Source organism: Gorilla gorilla, chromosome 6 (genome assembly GCF_029281585.2).
Source record: "Gorilla gorilla gorilla isolate KB3781 chromosome 6, NHGRI_mGorGor1-v2.1_pri, whole genome shotgun sequence".
NCBI lineage: Eukaryota > Metazoa > Chordata > Mammalia > Primates > Hominidae > Gorilla > Gorilla gorilla.
The window spans coordinates 151974918-151996001 of record NC_073230.2 but is presented as its reverse complement, the minus strand read 5'-3'; the positions used below and the strand labels follow the sequence as shown (position 1 = coordinate 151996001).

The 21084-nt window shown below is 48.5% G+C and overlaps 1 long non-coding RNA gene and 2 gene segments (V, D, J or C); 1 reads left to right on the top strand and 2 right to left on the bottom strand.

Annotated features, from left to right (window-relative positions):
* LOC101146757 (T cell receptor beta constant 2-like) overlaps positions 1-21084 on the bottom strand; it is a 112979-nt gene that overhangs the window by 6959 nt on the left and 84936 nt on the right.
* Positions 1706-20588, top strand: LOC129523699 (uncharacterized). The gene is made up of 3 exons (XR_008667275.1): positions 1706-1981; positions 14767-14964; positions 20470-20588. It is a non-coding gene; the product is annotated as an uncharacterized lncRNA (long non-coding RNA).
* The window catches only part of LOC101146303 (T cell receptor beta constant 1-like), an 84071-nt gene continuing 65355 nt past the window's right edge, over positions 2369-21084 (bottom strand). Inside the window, 5 exon segments of the C gene segment in view lie at positions 2369-2606; positions 2929-3035; positions 3188-3205; positions 3647-4033; positions 6687-6753. Of these exon segments, the coding sequence occupies positions 2586-2606; positions 2929-3035; positions 3188-3205; positions 3647-4033; positions 6687-6753 (600 nt within the window).

Sequence of the window (21084 nt, the reverse complement as noted above, 5' to 3'; positions counted from 1 at the left end):
TCGTGCCCCCCCGCTAGTCCCCACAATGTTACACCATGATACAAAAATGTCTCCTCCCTGCTAGTCCCCCTCCTCCAACCACTGGGCAGAGGCAGGAAGCGCAGGTGGCAGAGGTTAGTCTGATTGTGTGGGGCTTGGAAAAGACAAAGGCAGTGAATTAAAATGGGAAGGGCTTGGGGAAAGTCACAGTGATGGTAACGGTGGGGGGCAGAGAGGTCCCTCCTTGGAACATGCATCACCCTGAGCAGACCATCTATGTCACTGGGTCTCCCTGGTGGGGCTCACTGTGCCCACCTGCTCAGACTGGCATTTATAGTGAAGTGGGTGGGAGGAGCGAGGGGTGGCAGGCAGCTCATAGGAAAATCCACAGAACAGTTGATGGCACCTTATGACAGGAGGACAAACAATCCAGAAACCTCTATAATTTCCCTTTGTTCCGTTGCTTCCTGAACGATCTCTGAACTCCATATTCTTCATTTACTCCACAGGTGTTTAGTGAACATCCACCATGTGCAGGCTCCATGCTAGTTGTATGGAGGTAAGTTTATTCCCAGAGTGGCATGCACCAACCTGCCTTTCCAGCGCTAATTTTGAGCACTCCCATTTCTGAACCTTGCAACCAGCTAAACGGGCCTACCCAGAGGTACCTATTCATGTCATTAGGGCTTTTGTTCATGCCTCTGACCAGCATGGCCATTCTCTAGAGTGAAAAACTGAGACCAATTCTTCCTTTGAAGAGATTGCCACCTTCTCAGACTCTTTGCTGATTATCCCAGTGAGAAATTGAGGGCCACTCTCTGACTGCATTTTAGTAAGCAGTTCATGTTGCTCTTTCAAAGCATGGACTTGCGTTTGGCTCTTTCTGTTCATGATTGAGTTGCTCTGTGAACAGATACGCTTCTTGGTGACTGTAATTTGGGTATCTTAATTTTCTTGGAAGTTGATAACAACACATCACAGGGATATGTGTTTAATGAGTGGATGTGTGTACATGTGTGTAAATATAAACATATATACATGCGTGTGCATACATGCACACACGCATCTTTGAATGCATGTATGTGTTGCAATAAAGAGGGAAGACTGTGTGGTGTAGTCCTATAAATGGAAGAGTAATGGCTATTTCAGGCAGGACTTACGGTGATGATTGCTCCTGGATTGGGTCAGTTTGGGTTCACTCATTTATTCATTTATTTATTCATACATACCTATGTGGTGTCTACACTAAACTGAGGTTACTGTACTATAGCCCTGGGATACTATCTTAAAATGTATCCTTGTTAACAAAGAGTTCATAGTCCCTGGGGGTGTCAGACAAATAAAGAAGTCGTTTCCAGCAAGTGTGGTGTATCACAAAGAAGGTTATGCACAAGGCACTGTGATAGCAAAATAAAGGTGTATTTAATCCAGCCTCAAGGGAGGAAGAGGTAAGGAAGAGGCAAGAAAGGGCCAGAGAAAGCTTTTCGGAGGAGAAGACATTGGAACTAAATCTTTAAGTCTAAGCAGGAGTTATCATGGGGAGAAGAGTACTTTGTCACCCCAGGAGGAAGAGCATGTGCAAAGTGCCTGAAAGAAGCAGCTCAGGGGCTTCAGGGATGAGAGAAGTGAGGAGAGTGTGGAAGGAGACAAGGATAATCATCGGGTCTTCTGTGCCACCTTTGGGATTTGGGACTCCATCACCATGGTGACAGTGAGACAACAGAAGGAGCTTTTGAAGGAATTCTAGAAGTAGGAATGGGGCTGATTCTCAGTTTTAGATACCTTTATTTTCTAACCTTCCAGGAATGATTAGGGGACATTTTCATTCTGGTTTAATTCACTAGAGAGAGATTTATAAACAGATGGGTAACTTAAGCCGGAAGACACATCTTCCATTGAAAATAACTTTGCAAGTCAGAGCCTCTCTTCTTCGGAGCTGGGAAATCAACTTGGTGAACCAATGAAGATGAATGGAGTGCTCAATAAGAAAGCTGCAAGGAAGGTGGGTGATACTTATGGAATCCAGCTTTGTTAGTCACGGGGACATGGCCAGCTGGAGGGTGAACACACCTGTATAGGTTGGCTCTTCCTCTGAGCACGTCTTTCCTGGGCAGAACAGTATAGTTGGATATAGAAAATTCCTATACTCAACATCTGTGTCTTCCTAGACTGTTCTAGAAGTAACCTCTTCAGCTCCCATCACTGCCTTTCACATTGAATTAACCTCTGCTATTGATCTCAAGGTGGGCCCCTCATCCCTCTTATGTGAAGAGTCTGCATTTTCCTTGAATACCTCTTGTTTCTATCCTGACTGAATGGGGAGAGTCACAGGGAGTTCAGAGACAGCCAAGGAGCTATCCAGACATTCACAAGTCAGAGTCATGCCAGACCAGAACATTTTTATTGGTTTAGTCGCTTAGGCATGCTAAGGTCCCCCTGGGTTAGGGAGATTTCAGCCGTGAGTGTGCAGGTGTGCATGCACATAGGGGGATATCTATCGGGATGCAGAGAGGTGAGAGCAGCTCTTCAGAAGCGCTGGCAAAAGAAGAATGTGTATTGAAACCACGACGAGTTAGAAGCTCCTAACTCCACTTCCAGGGCTGCCTTCAGAAATCCTTTCTCTTGACCTGTAGAAGAGAAAGTTTTGGGGGTTATTAAGAGCCAGGAGTTGTGAGGATTGAGAGGAAGTAGTAGGGCCCATTGACCACACAAATAGTAAGGCTCGTCACAACATCCATTGGGTTTTCTGGTGACTCCAGCTTCTCCTTCCCAGCATGACCCTTCCACTGTGATCCTACAGAGGTGCAAGTTATCTTCTGAGGCACCTGAATGAAATCTCTTCCCTCCCTACTTCCCAGCTCCAATCCTGGCAGGTACTCTATACTTCTGGGTGCTTGGTGTCAATGTGTCACCTCCAGCCTGCTGGCCCCATCCTGCCCTCCTGCTTACCATGGCCATCAACACAAGCGCGCTGACCAGCACAGCATACAGGGTGGCCTTCCCTAGCAGGATCTCATAGAGGATGGTGGCAGACAGGACCCCTTGCTGGTAGGACACTGTTGGCACAGAGGAAGGACAGGTGGGTACCTGTGCACAGGTAGCTCAGGTCTCTCCCACCCTCCACCCTCCAGTGTCTGTGAGTTCTTCATGCCTTGGTTCTAGGTCAAGAACCATGAGAGAGGGAGAGGAAAAGGAAGGGCTTACTTACCCGAGGTAAAGCCACAGTCTGAAAGAAAGCAGGGAGAGGAAAATAAATGAGAGACCTTATTTTCATAGGCAATTAAAAGTAAAGTCAGATTTGCAGTTGGCACAGACTCCCAGGCCCAGACCAGCTTCCTCTGACAGCCCAGCACCTCCTTTCCTCTGCCATGCGGATGTCAGCCACATTGTCCTTGCAATCCATGGCATGTGGCAGCACTGAGGGGGCTGGGGGGCACCACCCAGATGAGAGTTACACAGGCCACATAGAAAGGGGACCCAGCTGCTTGGCTCTGTTGGGCTGAGAATCTGGGAGAAGAATGAACCACAGGTGCCCAATTCTCCTTCATGGTGTGCGCTGGTTCCTTTCTTTTTGGATCTAGTTTTGTCTGCTACCTGGATCTTTCCATTTTCCCTGGTAGCTTGTCTCACCTAATCTCCTCCAGGCATCTCCCCAGGCCCCACTCACCTGCTCTACCCCAGACCTCGGCGCTGACGATCTGGGTGACGGGTTTGGCCCTATCCTGGGTCCACTCGTCATTCTCCGAGAGCCCGTAGAACTGGACTTGACAGCGGAAGTGGTTGCGGGGGTTCTGCCAGAAGGTGGCTGAGACCCTCAGGCGGCTGCTCAGGCAGTATCTGGAGTCATTGAGGGCGGGCTGCTCCTTGAGGGGCTGCGGGTCCGTGCTGACCCCACTGTGCACCTCCTTCCCGTTCACCCACCAGCTCAGCTCCACGTGGTCGGGGAAGAAGCCTGTGGCCAGGCACACCAGTGTGGCCTTTTGGGTGTGGGAGATCTCTGCTTCTGATGGCTCAAACACAGCGACCTCGGGTGGGAACACCTTGTTCAGGTCCTCTGGAAAGGGAAGAGGGGTTGGAGCCAGGGTTGCTCTGAGAGCTGTCTGGTTCTGGTAGGGGCTCTGTGTGTGTGAGAGAGAGAGCCCTGGGAATGGGCCGTAATGAAGCACAACTATGTCATTCTAGGCCCTCATTGTTTTGGGGTCACCATCCTAGTGTCTGTTCCTCTCTCTCCACTTTGCCCCTTCTTTCTATGCTGTCCCATGGATGCACATTGCCTCCTGTCTCCCCAGCTTCCTATGGTCACATTATATCCTGATTGTCTTGGCTGTTTTTACTGAGGTTTGTCTGATCATCTATCCAAATAATTTATCTGTGTATCTTTATTTTTCAAAGCCTTGCTTGGTGCATGGCTATGTAATCCTGAAACTTGAGGTAGGAAACTCTCATTAGTGGTATAATTACAATAACTAAATTGATTTTTTCTAATTATAATTTTCCTTTTTTAAATCAAGATGTATATATTTGTCTCGTGGGGTAGTGACACATATTAGAATTAGCTTTTCTTTTCTAGAAAAGACACTTTTCCATTACATCTGACCCCCACCTGCCCAGCATCTTTTTAAAAAATTTTATTTTCTTGCATGTAACTCTCTTTAAAGAGCCAAACCTCGTCAATATCTGATGGGATAGTCCACATTTCCTCCTCCCCTGGGGCAGGAGGGTGTGGTAGCTTGTCCAGGATGGCTGAAATCCCACGGAAGCTGATGGTCATGGGATTAACCCTTTCTTCTCTCAGAGTGTCCAGCAACCCTGCCTGGCCAGGATTGGAATCCGTCCACAGTTAAGCTTTGCATTCTCAAAAGTAGTACAAGCTAGACCACTGAGTATGAATGAACCACAAAGTCCAAGGGCCATTTCAGTAGAAAGCTCACACTGCAGAGCTCTGGACCCTTTCGCATGCTTGAGAGAGGAGAGAAAGAATTTCTGGGATTATTGGAAGGAATGATTTCATCTGAAGACACATGAGGAGTGCAAGAAACCACAATTTACCGTGCCCTTTGCTTGGCTCTGTTCCAACCATGAGAGTGAGCTTTTGGTGCAGAAATGTGGCAAGTCTAGATATGGGTTCTTTATCCAAATTTGGGAAATGTTTTTGATGGGAAAATTGAGATGCAGGTTTGGAAAAAGGCAAACCCTGTGACCTAGTGATCATAAACAACAGGAATTAAAAGGATTGTCACCACAAGTTGAGTCCTTTACAAAATCCTTTACAAAGGATTTTCATATAAGTTAGTCTCTTCTGTTTCTATGTCTTAGAGAGGAGGCAGCTTAAGTTGCTTTTCAAATTGCACACCTCCCCCACCACAGCCCCTTGAACACAGGCCTTTGAATCTGGTGATTTGTACTTTCCACTCAACGTCTTGCTGTGTGTCCCCACCTACGCTAATGTCTGCCCAAGCCCCTAAACTTTGGTAGACCCTATGAGTCCCATTCCTCCACCCTTGTTTATGTCTCCATCCTAGACCTCATCCCATCCCAACCCCGCTCCACCGCCTGTCTGCTTCCTCCCCAGCATGGGGAAGGTTGTACTAGGGCTTCCTGGTGGGGCCTTTACCCTATTATTCTAGCATAGATTCTGAGGCTTAAGAGAATGGAGTCTCGGCCGGGTGCGGTGGCTCACATTTGTAATCCCAGCACTTTGGGAGGCCGAGGCAGGCGGATCACGAGGTCAGGAGTTTGAGAACAGCCTGGCTAACACAGTGAAACCCTATCTCTACTAAAAATGCAAAAAGTAGCTGGGTGTGGTGGCAGGCACCTGTAATCCCAGCTACTCGGGAGGCCAAGGGAGGAGAATCGCTCAAACCCAGGAGGCGGAGGTTGCAGTGGGCCGAGATCGTGCCACTGCACTCCAGCCTGGGCAACAGAGCTAGACACTGTCTCAGAAAAGAAGAAAATAGAGTCTCCTACCCGTTTTGTCTTCTTTATACCTTATCTGATGCTAAGATAATGTCAGTTTCCAGTTGTAACCCTCTCTTCAGACCTATCTCCCAAACACCTGCCAAACACAGGCACCTCAGAGACTCCCTGCAGCTCGCCCAATGCTGTGACAGGGACTTCTGCCCTCAGGCCTCAAGAGCAGCCCTGAAACCACCCGTCTCCCCAACCTGGTCATGCCTGGCTCATGAACCTTCAAACTACCTCAGGAAGACATAGATGCATCTTCTAAGACTGGTAGAGAAAGAAAGAAGGAGGGAGATAAAGACATGAGCAGAGTTCTGTGCTGGAGGCTGGCAGTGGGGAGAATCTTAACATAGAAGACAGAGCTAGTCACCAAAAGGAGTCAACAATGCAGAAGTGGAGTTAGAATGGGAAGGAAAAAATGGAGAAGATGCAATTTAAAAAAGGGAAAGTAAAACAATACATCCACTAAGAAAGTAGAGATGAGAAGAGTCCCAGAAAACAATGAAAAGAAGAGCAAAGAAACACACAGCCCTGAAGACTAAGCAAGGAGCTCTACAGCTGAGGAACTGCAGGCAACACAGCAGAGCAACAAGCTGGAAGAGCTCCGGGGAAGGGAGGAGAGGGCACAGTGCTCCAGGTAAGAAGGGGTGACCCTGACCTCCATTCTTACACCCAATTCCCTTCCCAGCAACTTATCATTGCAGTCAAACCCAGGCACCCCCGAGTCAAGAGTGGAGCCCCCATACCTGTCACAGTGAGCCTGGTACCGTTCCCAAAGTGGAGGGGCGAATTATAGGAGCACAGCTGCAGAGGCTTAGATAAAACCCACCCAGTGATCTCCAGTCAGAGGGCAAGTCTTAGCTTCCTGACAGCAGGATGGCTGCCTTTCTCTGCCTGGATTCATGGCTCTGGACCAAAGGGATTCTGTTAGGAAAAAGGCCTAAGCATACTGTGCAGCATAAGGCGCAAGAGGAAGAGACTTAGGAGAGGCAGAGCCATGCACATAAGAGGGAGGATGAGCCAAGAAGGGAGTGAGGAGGCAGATTATGGACTGAAGACTTAGAGAAGAGAAATAGAGGAGTCAACCAAGACACACCAAAGGGAACGCAGGCACAGGCACAGCTCTTACCCCACGGGGTAAGAGATCTTACTCAATCTGCCTCACCAGCACCGGGAGGAGAAGCAGAGAACTCTGCCTTCAAGGGACAATGGCCATACCATCCTCATTCTGCAACTTACCTAGGACGGAGAGTCGAGTCCCATCACCAAAATGCTGGAGCTGATTGCTACACAGTGCATCATGAGTGTGGCAAACCCCAGAGGAGCTGGTGTGGGCCCTTCCTTCCAGAAGCTGCTTACACACAGAACTCTTGGGGCCCCACCACACACTCCACTGACCTACACTTTATGAGCTTTTCTTGGCTATGTTCTCAGTTTCTGCCCTCCCGCAAGGGGTCCTCCTGGAACTCTGACCTTGTGATACACTATCCCGAAAGAAGTCTTTTACATACCCAAGACAGAGAGCTGGGTTCCACTGCCAAAAAACAGTTTTTCATTAGTTGCACAACATTAAAGACTGGGAGGAAAACCACCACCTGCTGCCTTCCACTCCTGCCTCCCCAAGTCCACCTGCCAGGTCCTCTCCTGTTCCTTAGTAGAATTTTAACCCTGGTGGGTAGAGGGGTAGACAATGGTACAACCCAAAATGCGGTGGTCAGCAGACCAGTTAGGCCCCGTGTGATCCCCCAAGTTCCCTCTTCTGTGACCTTCTCCTTTCTGTGTGAGGGAGAGAAACGGTAGGACCGTGGTGGTAAGGTCAGAGGCTCTTTTATCTGTCATGGCCGTGACCGGCACCCTTCAAGGAGACAGTAGATGTTCAAGGTGACCCCTTCCAAGCTGAGTCTACCCATCTCTCAGTAGGGGAACCTAACTTGGCACAGGCAGTCTACAAAATAGTGGAGAGGAGAGGGAAGCTATCCCCTCCTCATCTGCCTCATAGTCCTTCCTGACAAAAATACACTTTCACCTAAGCACCAGAGACAAAGGCTCCATCTGGATTCCAGCCCCTTTTTGCAAGTTCCCAGCTGTCCAGCCTTGACTTACTCACCTACAACAGTGAGCCAACTTCCCTCTCCAAAATATACGGTGTTTCCAGAACACAGCCTCCCAGGGCCACTTCAAAACCCCCCAGTCTCTGCTGAGCACAGCTGGGATTCAGGCAGAGGTTGGGAGTTCATAGAACTCTTCCCTCACAGGGACAGCAGCTCTGCTTCCAGTACTCTGTGTTCCCTTCCAGAGCTTGCCCAAGACTCGGGCAGGTGACAAAAAGAGACACAGAGTGGCCCCCTATAAAATCCAGCACAGGAATATACGAAGAATCTACAGAGAACCTCTGTCAGTGAAGCAGATAGATGGAGAGGTGTCGTGGCTCATTCATTACCCACCGGGCTTTCTCTGGGCTCTCCTATCTCAGGGAACTATGAGGAGAGGCCCCTTCCCCTTCCCTCTTGTGCCCCATCACCCTGGGCTCAGCTGTGACTCTGCTCAGAGCCTCTGGGAAGCCTGGGTGGATTCACCCTCACAGGGAGCCTCCCCTGAACTCAATCCCGGGACATGACATGACGTCTCCCTTAGTCTGGCTCCGGGAGCTGGGATCTCTGTTCTCTTTGACATTTCCCAGGACAGAGTCCTCCCTCATCGCACCCCTCCTAGAGACCCCCAGCCTTACCTACAACGGTTAACCTGGTCCCCGAACCGAAGGTGTAGTCATAGTTAGCACATAAGAATATAGCCACTCTAAAAGGGACACTGTGGACCCACTTTTCCCTGTGACGGATCTGCAAAAGAACCTGAAAAATGTCTTACCTACAACTGTGAGTCTAGTGCCTTGTCCAAAGAAAGCTTCAGTGTTCACACAGTGACAGGGGTCAAGGTGAAAATCACATTCAAGGCATAGAGAGGGGAGAGGGCCCTGGCTAGGGGGGTGGAGGACAGTGAGCTAAGAAATCTCCTCCTGTGCTTTATGGGTATTACACAGAAGAACACTTTGACTTTTGCTTTTTAGGACCATGGAGAATGACAGAGTCCATCCACAGGGTCCTAGGTCCCTTTTTCAAAGGATGCCCCATTCAGATGCTCCCTCTGTGAGGGTCCATCGAAAGGGAAAGTGCGTGGCCTGCAGAGGATGGCAGGGGCCCAGAACCTGTGACTCCATCTATAGATACCCCTGACTTCTTCCCGAGTCCTCTGGAGAGCTGGTCACCTCCGATGAACCTTCCACCTGACTTTGTCTCAATTTTTGGGGATTGGGACCCTCCCTGAGTCCTCCACTTGTGAGGTTCCTGAGGCAGTCTTCTTATGTCTGACCTCTCTCTGCCTGGGAAGCTTTAGTTCTCATCTGGGCCTGTCCTTGTCCACAGTCTTGGTCTGACATGTGATCAGGAGTGAGGCAGAGGCATTCTGAACCAAATTGCATTAAGACCTGTGACCCAGGAGGAAAGAAGAGGACTCTGGGAGTTGGGACCGCCAGAGAGGTTTTTGTAAAGGTTTCCCATAGAGTTGAATCATTGTGGCCCCCTGTCCCCACAATGTTACAGCTTTGTACAAAAACAGCCCCTCCCATGGGTCCGCCCCCAGAGCCTGGGAGAGACCACCAGAGCAGCTGCTCCTTTGAGGGGAGTGGAGGGTGGGTGACATCACCCCCCATTATGCAAGTTGGTGGTGGGGTATGGACCAGGCCGGGGGCTTCCTTCTCACCTCCAGGCACTGTCCTCAGGATGTTTTGAGCTCCTTAGAGCTGGATGTCTTTGTAAGGCTGTTTGGCGAAGGGGCTGGTCTTCTCCAGTACCCACCCCTCTCCAAGCTGTTGTCACTTTGGGGCACATCCTTATAGAGAAGCCACAGCCCCCACCACTACCCTGGCCCTGCCCCGAGGCTGTGTGTCACTCGGAGGGTTTTAAGCTATGACTTAAAATCCAGAAAAAAAAAAAAAAAAAAGACAAACAATGACATAATGATGACACACTCGCATGGTAAAATATAAACAGAATCAAAATATACATAACAATCTGGGAAAAATATTCCCAGTTCTCACCATCAGGGCTAATCTCCTCAACATGTGGTGAACTCCTAAAAATCAATAGGAAAATAATCCAGCAGCCCAGTAAAAATAGGTGAAGAGTAAATTGTTCAGAGAAAAATAAATCCAAACAGTACCTAACTATAAGGGAAAAAAAAAAATCACAATAAGAAAAATAAAATAAAAAAAACTTCATCAAAATACACTTTTCACTAATTTGACTGACAAAATTGAATTATATGCCCATCAGTAAGGGACTGGATAAACTGTGATATGTTCACACAATGGAGTAATATTCAATGCTAAAAAAGAATCAAAATATTTTATATTGCTATGGAAAATTCTCTAAGATACATTATTAACCCGGAAAGAGAAAGTCTCAGAATAGCATAACTAGATGCCACCTTTGTCTAACAGAGGGGGGAAAAGAAGAATTATACTTTTGTATTTACTTGATTTTGTATACATTTTGTATACAGAAACACTGTAAAGATACAACAGAAACTGACAAGAGTGATGACCTATTAAGAATGAGTGGAGTAGGCCAGGTGCGGTGGCTCACCCCTGTAATCCCAGCACTTTGGAAGGCCAAGGCAGGCGGATCACCTGAGGCCAGGAGTTCGAGACCAGCCTGACCAACATGGCAAAACCCCATCTTCACTGAAAGTACAAAAAAAAAAAAAAAATTAGCTGGGCGTGGTGGCAGGTGCCTATAATCCCAGCTGCTTGAGAGGCTGCTGAGGTAGAAGAATCACTTGAACCCAGGAGGCGGAGGTTCCAGTGAGCCAAGATCACGCCACTGTACTCCAGCCTGGGCAACACAGTGAGACTCTATCAAAACAAAAAAAAAAAAAAAGAAGAAAAGAAAGAATGAGTGGAGTAGACAGAAGCAGAAGTAAAAGTTATATTTCCCAGTGTCAACGTTACTGGGTTGTTTCCATTTTAGAGTCATATAGCTCTATTGTCTATTGAAAGTCAAACTTAAGTTAATTTTAAAAATCAAGAAAATTGGGCTTTAAATAAAATATGCTACTTTAAAAACCTACTTGCTTAATTTACAAAGTCATTTTTTTTTGCCAAAGAAGTTTATGTGTGAAGTTATGTATGAAGTTATGTAGAATTTATGTAAGAAGTTGTTTCCTTGTCCTGAATTTGCTCAGTGAGGACTTAATCACTTGGACAACTGTGAAAAATGTAGATTTCTGAGTAGTCTTCATGACCTATTGAGTTAAAATCTCCAAGACTGGGTTTACTTATTTATTTATTTAAATAAACAAACACACAGAAAATTACCGTGGGTGTTTCTGTTACAATGCCAGGCTTGGGACCCACAGCTTGTCCCCAACTAGAACAGGGCAGAGGTAAGCCATGGTGAACATCAGAGGGCAGTCTAGGACTGCCATAACTTTGGTGCCAGGGCATGGCCCTTAGAACTTAGGGAAGAAAGAAAAAGAGGATTTGGTATATTCACGGCATTAATAGTGATGGACCTCGCAACATGCTACCAAATGCCTGCATAAAAAGTTGATTGCAGCCAGGTGCAGTGTCTCACGCCTGTAATCTCAGCACTTTGGGAGGCCGAGGAGGGCGAATCATGAGGTCAGGAGTTCGAGACCATCCTGGCTAACACGGTGAAACCCCGTCTCTACTAAAAATACAAAAAAATTAGCCGGGCATGGTGGTGTGCACCTGTAGTCCCAGCTACTCGGGAGGCTGAGGGAGGAGAATCGCTTGAACCCAGGAGGTGGAGGTTGCAGTGAGCCGAGATTGAGTCACTGCACTCCAGCCTGGGCGACAGAGTGAGACTCTGTCAAAAAAAAAAAAAAAAAAAAAAAAAGTTGATTGCTTTCATCCATTGGATTGTGTCAAAGCCTCTTGCCAGTACCTTTCCTAATTGAAATATACAGTTTATTTTGACCTATTTCTGCATGTTTTCCTGCCTTACTCACCTCGTTTACTTATCAATAGTTCATCCTCTAAGTTAGTGTCTTTTAATCACCTAGTGGGGGCCCTCATCCCGACTGGCCTTATAAATAATAATGCCACTCTGTCTTGGCATCATGGTTTTTTAAAATTCCGATGGAGTTTGTCCCAGTTTTGCCACTCTGGACGGTATGCCTAAGCTCATATGCAGCGTTTTTTCCATAAAAGCTCGGAAGACCAGTTAGGCACGTATCAGGTTGGGGTCATTCATCCATGTGGGCAGCAGGGGGCAGCCTTTCCTTATTTTTTAGACCTAAGTAACTGCAATCTGAGCTCCGCCACTTGAGGGGGCGAGAAGAATGCGCAGCTCTTGTGGGGCGAGGACGCGCAAGGAAGCAGGGTTACTCCTGCGCCTCTGTGTCGGGGGCGGGTGGGAGACCGGGAGACACGCAAAGAGCATTTCACGTGTGCAATTCTTGAAAGCTTTCCAGCATGTTCATTTCAACCTAAATTCCTTGTTCTCAGTTGAGGAACTGAAACCCCAAGAGGCTAAAATGAGTTGTCCAATGACGAAGAACCACCGCGCCCCCAAGACTCCTTAAATTCAGGAGATGCCGCCACATCCTGCCCCTCCGTGAAACCGACCTCCTGTGGCCAGACTGCCGGGCTCCCAGCAGCCCCGTAGCGTGGCTAAACCTCTTAAACTCTGTCTCTTTATCTGTAAGCTAGGAGCAATAATAATACCTACCTCACGGGGTTGTGAGAATTGCATGCGATAGTGCGTGTCGGGGTTAATCATGGTGCCAGAAGAGTCAGTAAAAATGTTAGTGACTGAAGCCGGGCGCGGTGGCTCACGTCTGTAATCCCAGCACTTTGGGAGGCGGACGCGGGTGGATCACCTGAGGTCAGCAGTTCGAGACCAGCCTGGCTAACATGGTGAAACTCTGTCTCTACTAAAAATACAAAAAATTAGCCGGGCGTGGTGGCGCTTGCCTGTAATCCCAGCTACTTGGGAGGCTGAGGCAGGAGAATAGCTTGAACCCGGGAGGCGGAGGTTGCAGTGAGCCTAGATCGCACCATTGCACTCCAGCCTGGCGACAGAGAGAGACTCTGCCTCAAAAACAAAACAAAACAAAAACAAAAACAAACAAAAAATAGTGACTGTTGTTTTCAGCGAGATATTGTAACTGCCCAATAGGTTCACCTTGCCTGCTGTATAGACAGAACCGATTTATCAAGACAGGGGAATTGCCATAGAGAAAGAGTAATTCACCCAGAGCAGACTGTGTGGGAGACTGGAGTTTTACTATTACTCAAATCAAATCTTGCCGTCTCCCCAGGAATTCGAGGATCCGAGTTTTAGAGGATAATTTGGTGGGCGGAGGGGAAAGCAGTGAGTCGGGAGTGCTGATCCGTTGGGTTGGAGATGAAACCCCGGCTGCTTTCTTGTGCTGAGTCGGTTCCTGAGTGGGGGCCACAAGATCAGGTGAACTAGTTTATCGATCTGGGTTGTGCCAGCTGATGCATCGAGTACAGGGTCTGCAAAATATCTCAAGCACTGATCTTAGGTTTCACAATAGTGATGTTATCCCCAGGAGCAATCTGGGGAGGTTTGGAATCTTGCAGGCTCCAGCTATGTGACTCCTAAACCATAATTTCTAATCTTTTGGCAAATTTGTTAGTCTTATAAAGACAGTCTAGTCTCCAGGCAAAAAGGAGGTTTGTTTTTGGAAAGGACTGTTATCGTCTTTGTTTCAAACTAGAAACTAAGTTCTTCCCAAAGTTAGTTCAGCCTATGCTGGGGAAGGAATAAGGACAGCTTGGAGGTTAAAAGCAAGATGGAGGCCAGGCGCGGTTGCTCACACCCATAATCCCAGACTTTGGTAGGCAGAGGCAGGTGGATCATGCGGTCAGGAGTTTGAGACCAGCCCGGCCAACATGGTGAAACCCCGCCTCTACTGAAATACAAAAAATTAGCCAGGCATGGTGGTGTGCACCTGTAGTCCCAGCTACTGGGGAGGCTGAGGCGGGGGAATCACTTGAACCTGGGAGGTGGAGGTAGCAGTGAGCCAAGATCGAGCCACTGCACTCCAGCCTGGCAACAGATTGAGACTCCAGCTCCAAAAAAAAAAAAAAAAAAAAAAAAAAAACCCACAAGATAGAGTCGGTTGGGTCAGATCTGTTTCACTGTCTCAGTTACAATTTTGCAATGGCGGTTTCAATACTGGCCTAGGGATGTCATTACCGTATCCAATCTCAAGTTTTCAGGGGGCATCAGAAGACCTGGAAGATATGTTAAAATGCAGGTTGCTGTCTGGGTGTGGTGGCTCACGCCTGTAATCCCAGCACCTTGGGAGGCCAAGGGGCAGGCGATCACTTTAGCCTAGGAGTTTGAGACCAGCCTGAGCGACATATGAGGTTGCCATCTCTACAAATAATAATAATATTAGCTGGGTTTGTGATGTGTGCCTGTGGTCCTAGCTACTTGGGAGGCTGAGGTGGGAGGATCACTTGAGCTTGGGAGGTCAAGGCTGCAGTGAGCAGTGATCATGCCATTGCACTTCAGCCTGGGCAACAGAGCAAGACCCTATCTCAAATAAAAAAAGATGATGTCTGTTGGGCCCTGTCCCAGGAGATCTGACTCGGTGGGTGTGGGGTAGGGCCTAGCTTTTGTGTTTCTCCTAAATTCCCAGGTGATTTTGGTGTTGCTGGCTTAGGGACCACTCTTTGAGAACCATTCTTCTGGAAGGGTCTTTCTTTTCTCAGCACATTTCCCTCCACTCCATGTTTATTCCTCCACTCACTGGGTGCTTATTACATCCCAGGTTTTGCTTAATCACTGGAGATATCGGGATATGTAAGACAAGATGTACCCGCTTGAGGAGCACACAGTTGATTGCCAAGATGGACACATCTATTGCACCTGAGCACCTGAGCAGGACTAGGACAGAGGCAAGCGGAGACAGGAGGAGGACGACTGCCTCAGACCCGACGGAGGACCAGCAGGGCCAGACCCATGGGAGGTGGGGACAAGGAAGAATCAGAGAGACTTTTCTGAAAAGGGTGAAGGGGAGGTTAGGAAGGGCTTCCAGTCTGAGAGTGCCATAGTGTCCAGAGACAGAGGCAGGAGGCGCATGGTTTGTTGGATGGGCCACCAGGGCTTCTGAGCAGGGGAGGGGACAGGGGAGGAGAGCAGTGAAGAGGCATGAGACTGGGAGTGGGGGCAGGGGTAGTGCCAGGAGAACCCTACATTTCCCCAGGGAGCTTGAATTCTAGTTTGATCACTGTGGGAGGGTAGGGAGCAATGCCATAACCAGGAACTCTCTGAGAGCAGTCGTTTTGCTGCATGGAATGGGACAATTGGGAGGAGCCCCTCAGGAGATGCAGGGAGGAAGGGAATGGGTGATAGTGACAGGGGGCTGGAGAAACATCAGAGGTCAGCGCTGACGGACTTGTCATCACCTCAGACCACAGTCGTAGCGGGATGTGAGGCGGGGCACAGAGAGCGTGGGCTTTGAAGCCAGGCAAATGAGGAGTCAACCCCAGACCTACCATCTGCTGGGCTTGGGACGTGGGTAAACTAATAAGCCTCTTTGAACCTGTTTTCTTATCTGTACCGCTGGATTAATAACCACTCCGGAGGGGAGAGAAAACTAAATGGGAAAATGTCTATACATAGGAATAGTGTAAACATGTTGGTATTATTCTGTGGAGGAATAAAAGGCAGACTTCTCAAGAACATGAGGGATGGAGACCAGGGATTTATCTTCTCCCCTCCAGACACAGGAGCCAGTTGTTGGGCAAGAGGGCCAGCATGAACATCTCCAAGCAGGACATCGGCTTGTGGGGAGTACAGACTGGGTTAGCAGGAGCACATGTGGAGAGGGGCCTCCGAGGAAGCTGATTCGGTCAGTGCTGGGGTTTCCTTGCATATGTTCGCTCTGGGTACAGAGAGGACCCTGTGTAGTCAAAGGCAGCAGTGAGGTCTTGCCAAGCATGCCAGCGTGTCACACATCAGCACATTGGGAGCCCACAGAAGTGCCAAGGCCAAGAAACCTCTTTAAGACCACTGTTCCGGAGGGTAGAGGAGGAGAGGAAGGAGAAGGAGGTGGCAGCGCTGTGATGGAGGAGCAGGAGCAGGAGGGGCTTGCAGAGGAGATGGTCTGGGCGGTGTGTGTGTGGGGTGGTGGGTGGTGTTCCTGGTCCTCCAGGTGCTGCCCAGCCCCTGTCAGCCCAGGGTGAACCCCCATGGGATAAGCCTGTGTGGTACCAACAATCCAAGCTACACCTGTGACAAAAAACACTGCTGTGGCTCTGGCTGGTGTGGGCCACCATCATCATCCTCCTGAGCTGCTGCTTCGTCTGCTGCCACCGCTGAGCCAAGCACTGTCTTCAGGCCAGGCAGTGGCAACAAGAAATCAACCCGATCACCTGTAGGAAGCCCATGATTACTCAGCACTGCCATTTTATCTTCAGTTTTTTGCCAAACTATTTACTACCTTGTTATGAGGGAATGGTTTCCCGATCTCCAACTCTTCCCCAAACATATAGTGACTTCCAGCTATGGCATGTGACCCTTAAGGTGGCAGTGCCCCTGGGACTCCCAGGAGGCACAGAGCAGCCCCTTGGCTGGGCCTAGCAGAAGCAGCACAAGACCCCCACGCATTGCTGACCCTGGGACCTCTGACACCAGCTGACACAGCAGCCACCAAAGACTTGGGAATGGAGCCCAGTGTCTGTGTGGCCAGCCTGGGGGAGTTGGGCCAAGGAGCCTTCCTGTGCAAGGATTTAGAATATATGGAGCAGCTGCTGAATGATTACAACTCTGAGCATGGCAGACTATCCCCTCCCCTCCCCGCCCCCTTCGCCCCAAGCAAAGAGAAGATACCATGTGTGCAACTGGGGCCAACATGACGATGGCCCCAAAGCATTCAACATGCTCATCAGTGATGCTCTGGATGGCCCCCTGGACGTCCATGACAGTTGCCCTGTGCAGTCACCTGGTGACAAGGAGGAAGGCCCGTGCCAGCCATGCAAGGAGCAAGCTTGAGAGTCTGGGCATCTGCACCTCCCACGGCCCCCAGTCCCTGCTGCTGAGCACCATGGATGAACAGGACTCTCCCAACCCCTAGAGCAGCAGCTCCCAGCCAGAGCCGGCCCTGTCTGTGCCCAAGACCTTGGCAAAGCAACCAGGGCTGGTTGTCCCCCTTTGTTTTCTCTTCTTCTCTCCTGCATTTTTCTCCATCTTCAGGTACAGCTTGGGATGTGGATGCCTCTCGCCACACAAAAATGCTTGGGATTCATTCCTGATACCCCAATTCATCCCGATTTTCCCCCCTTTTAAAGTCAGATCTCACCTACCTGTTTTGGGTCGGAGAAATGTGTGTTTTAAAATCCCCGAGGAAGGAGGCAGGGACTGAGCCCTCAGATGATTATTGGTGAAGTGGATTTATGCTTAATTTCAGTTTAAGAGAATGTTGCTGTGTCTCTGCCTAGGACAGGCAGCCCACTGTGGCCCTGGGTGACAAAGGAAGCCCACAGAGGCCCAGGGTTTGTCACCTGTGGCTGCCAGTATCTGCAGAGCCAGAATTGAGCTAATCCCATGAAAGGATCAGCACTGATGGGCAGTTGTATGGTAGGTTGCTATGGGGCTTCTTGATCTCTCAAATTCCAGGTCACAAGATCAATGCATGCTTGAGGGACCCCTTCCCAGCAGGCTCTGGTGGCTACAAACTGGTTCACGTTGTGGAAGATCATACCACTTTACCTTTGGTTTTTCTTTGAAAAACAAACAACGAAAGACAGATGAAACCAAAAATTCTACCAGTGGGCAGGCAAGAATTCTCTTCGGGAAAAGGAATGTTTGTGGCTCTTCCCCACATTGGCCTTGAAAGAGCTTGGCTGCAGAGTGGCTATTATTAAAATGTCAAAACAATAGAAGATGCTGGTGAGGCTGCAGAGGAAATGGAACACCTATACACTGTTGGCCAGAGTGTAAATGAGTTCATGGAAAAATTAATGCAGAAAGCAGTTTGGAGATTTCTGAAATAATTTAAAACAGAACTACCTTTCCACCCAGCAATTCCATTACTGGGCATTTACCCAAAGGAAAATAATTGTTCTGCCAAAAAGACAGATGCTTTTGCATGTCCATCACAGCACTATTCACAGTAGCAAAGCCATGGAATCAACCTAGGTGGCCATCAGCGGTAGACTGGATGAAGGAAATGTGGTACATATACACCATGGAATACTATGCAGTCATGAAAAGAATGAAATCATGTCCTTTGCAGCAACATGGATGGAGTTGGAGACCACAATCCTAAGCGAATTAACATAGGAACAGAAAACCAAATATCACATTCTCATGTATAAGTGGGAGCTGAGCATTGGGTACACATGGATATAAAGATGGGAAGACTAGACACTGCAACTACTAGAGGGAAGAGAGAAGGAGGGTGGATAGAGCTAAGAAAATACCTATTGGGTACTATGGTCACTGCCTGAGTGAGGAGATCATTTGTGTCCCAAACCTCAGCATCACACAATATACCCATGTAACAAATCTGCACATGTACCCCATGAATCTAAAATAAATGTTGAAATTATTTTTTAAAAATGGGGTCTGGGCCAGGAGCGGTAGCTCACACCTGTAATCCCAGCACTTTGGATTACTTGAGGTCAGGAGTTCAAAACCACACTGGCCAACATGGTGAAACCCTGTCTCTACTAAAAATACAAAATAAATAAATAAATAAATAAATAAAATAAAAAATAAATTAGCTGGGCACAGTGGTGGGTGCCTGTAATTCCAGCTACTTGGGAGGCTGAATCACTTGAACCCTGGAGGCGGAGGTTGTAGTGAGCAGAGATCATGCCATGGCACTCCAGCCTGGCTGTAGTTCAGCCAGAAGGATATGTGTGAAGGCTGAGGTGGGGGTTCTTCAGAGCCTCTATGAGCAGAAGGGCCTAAGCTGTACCGGTGGACAGAGTTGCAGTTTTCTGCCTCTTTGCCCTTTGGTCTGGACCCACAGGTGAACAGTACCAGCCTCCATCCCGAGCAAACGCTCTGCAGGCCTTCACATCTCACAGTTCCATGTGAGCAAATGGACTGGGAAAGCTGTGTGGCCTGAGAAAAGGCAACCCCATGGCCTGACTCTCACACAGTATTTTGTCTTGGATTTTGAATAAGCACTTTTTTTTGCTTCTTTTGTGTTTTCGGTGGTGGTGGTGGTGGTTTATTTTACACTGACCACTTGGAAGAAATCCTATGGTTATCTGTGATTTTCATGCCCTATTTCCGCTGGCAACCCTTCTCACTGGGGTGACTCACTTTCCTGTGTAAAGAGTCTTAGTGGCCCAGGTAGGAGGTGGAAGCAGCCGTCTGGAAGGCCACTGGGATCCTTATGTCTGTGTCTTGGCTTGAGGTGACCAGCTGGGCTTTGATAGGAATGATCTGAATGGAGACAGAAAACACTGGAAACTAACACTCCCCATCTAGCCCAGCCCAGCCCTGTTTATATGAAGCGTTTGGTTCTTCCCTTGACTCTTGAGTAATGATGATATTCAGATGAGGCATTGACATTGTGGTAAGAAAGGGAAAAAAAATGTATCTGTCTTGTCTGTCTATCAACTGGATATATATCTCCCAAAGCAGACAAACCCAAGGCTGTAAGGTGAACTAGGGTCTGTGTTTGGACTCCATAAAAACAAAATCCATGTTGAAAAAAGTGATGTTTGTATGCAGTGACGTTTTGGGTGACCCATGTGTATCTGTCCATTGTGTGCAAGCCCTGAGCCCTGTTTTCCTCTGAAGATAGTGAGTGGTAGCCGTCTCCTCACACAAACCACACGTCTGGAGCACAGATGGCCCTCTCAAGGTAATTGATCTTACACATTTACTGTTTACCAAACAAGTGTCCGATGCATACTTGGGTGTATTCCACAGCATGTGGACTGTGGTCCCCTGTGTTTGCCAGGAATGCTGTGCTCCATGTAGAGGTTTTCCTCTACTCATCACTGCAATTTGCACGCTGCTCCATGGACACTTGGAGGCCTGTGCTCTGTTCCCTGTAACTGGAAATGTGCTCTGAACTTGTCTGTCTCCCTTGGCTGCTCCTGGCCCTTAGTGCCAGCTCCCAGGGGTGTCCACAACCACTTGGGACAGAAGGTGAAGGTGGAATTTCAAAGAGAAGCTTGCTTGGATCTTCGGTAACAAGCTTGGATGAGCTACGGCCCCAAATTAGGCCCTCTCAGAATTGCCAGGAGGAGGCTTTGGCAGGTGCTGCAAGTGCCATGAAGCCTGCCTCCCTCTGCTGTGTCCAGTGGGTGCAAGCCAGTCAACGTGTGGTCAGAGTGGCTGGTGGTGTCACAGTCCTCAGATCTTTCCTTCCACCTCTTTTAAAGAATCCCAAATAACTCACTTGAAGTGTCTCAAAGTCAAGCAAGTTTTATGAAAATGAATCCTTCCTCAGTTAATTGATCAAATGGATGAATCCTGACCCTCTCTAGTTTCTTTTCCTGGTCAGAGTGAGGAGCTGGTGTTAACTGTGGGATTCACTGTGGCATCCTACCCCAAAGGCAAAGAAGATGAAAATGCAGCATGAAGAGCTCGGCTTGATTCCCAAGTCGCAGTCTGGCTCCTGCTATGGTAGGTGGAACATCTCTCTCGCCTGCTCACAGAGATGGAACTAGGGAATTGAGGGAAGAGTCGGGGGGCCAGGGAGATTTATTTGAGTCTGATTTTCCAGGTGAATGAGAAGGGAGGGCTTGGTCGAGGGTTTGGTGCCAACACATTCCTGGGAGAGTCACATCATCACCAGCAGCATTTGTAACTATTGTTGTATTTTAGCAAGCAGTTTCAGCTGGTCAAATATTTAGGGCCACCTCGAAGATGCTGACACATTTTCTGTACTGTGATTGTTCTGAAGGCAGAGTAGCTCTAACCACTCTGAGAAGCCCAAATAAAACAATAGCCCCTGCTGAAGACCACCTTTCTGAAACACACGTTTCTCTAGAAAACAGTGCCCCCCTTTCTCCCAAGCTTCTTATTTTTGGATTCCACCTCTTTGTATGTGCTAATCTAGTGTACCATGGAACACATTTGGGAGCTGGAGGCTCTGCTTATGTTTAAGGGGGAGAGC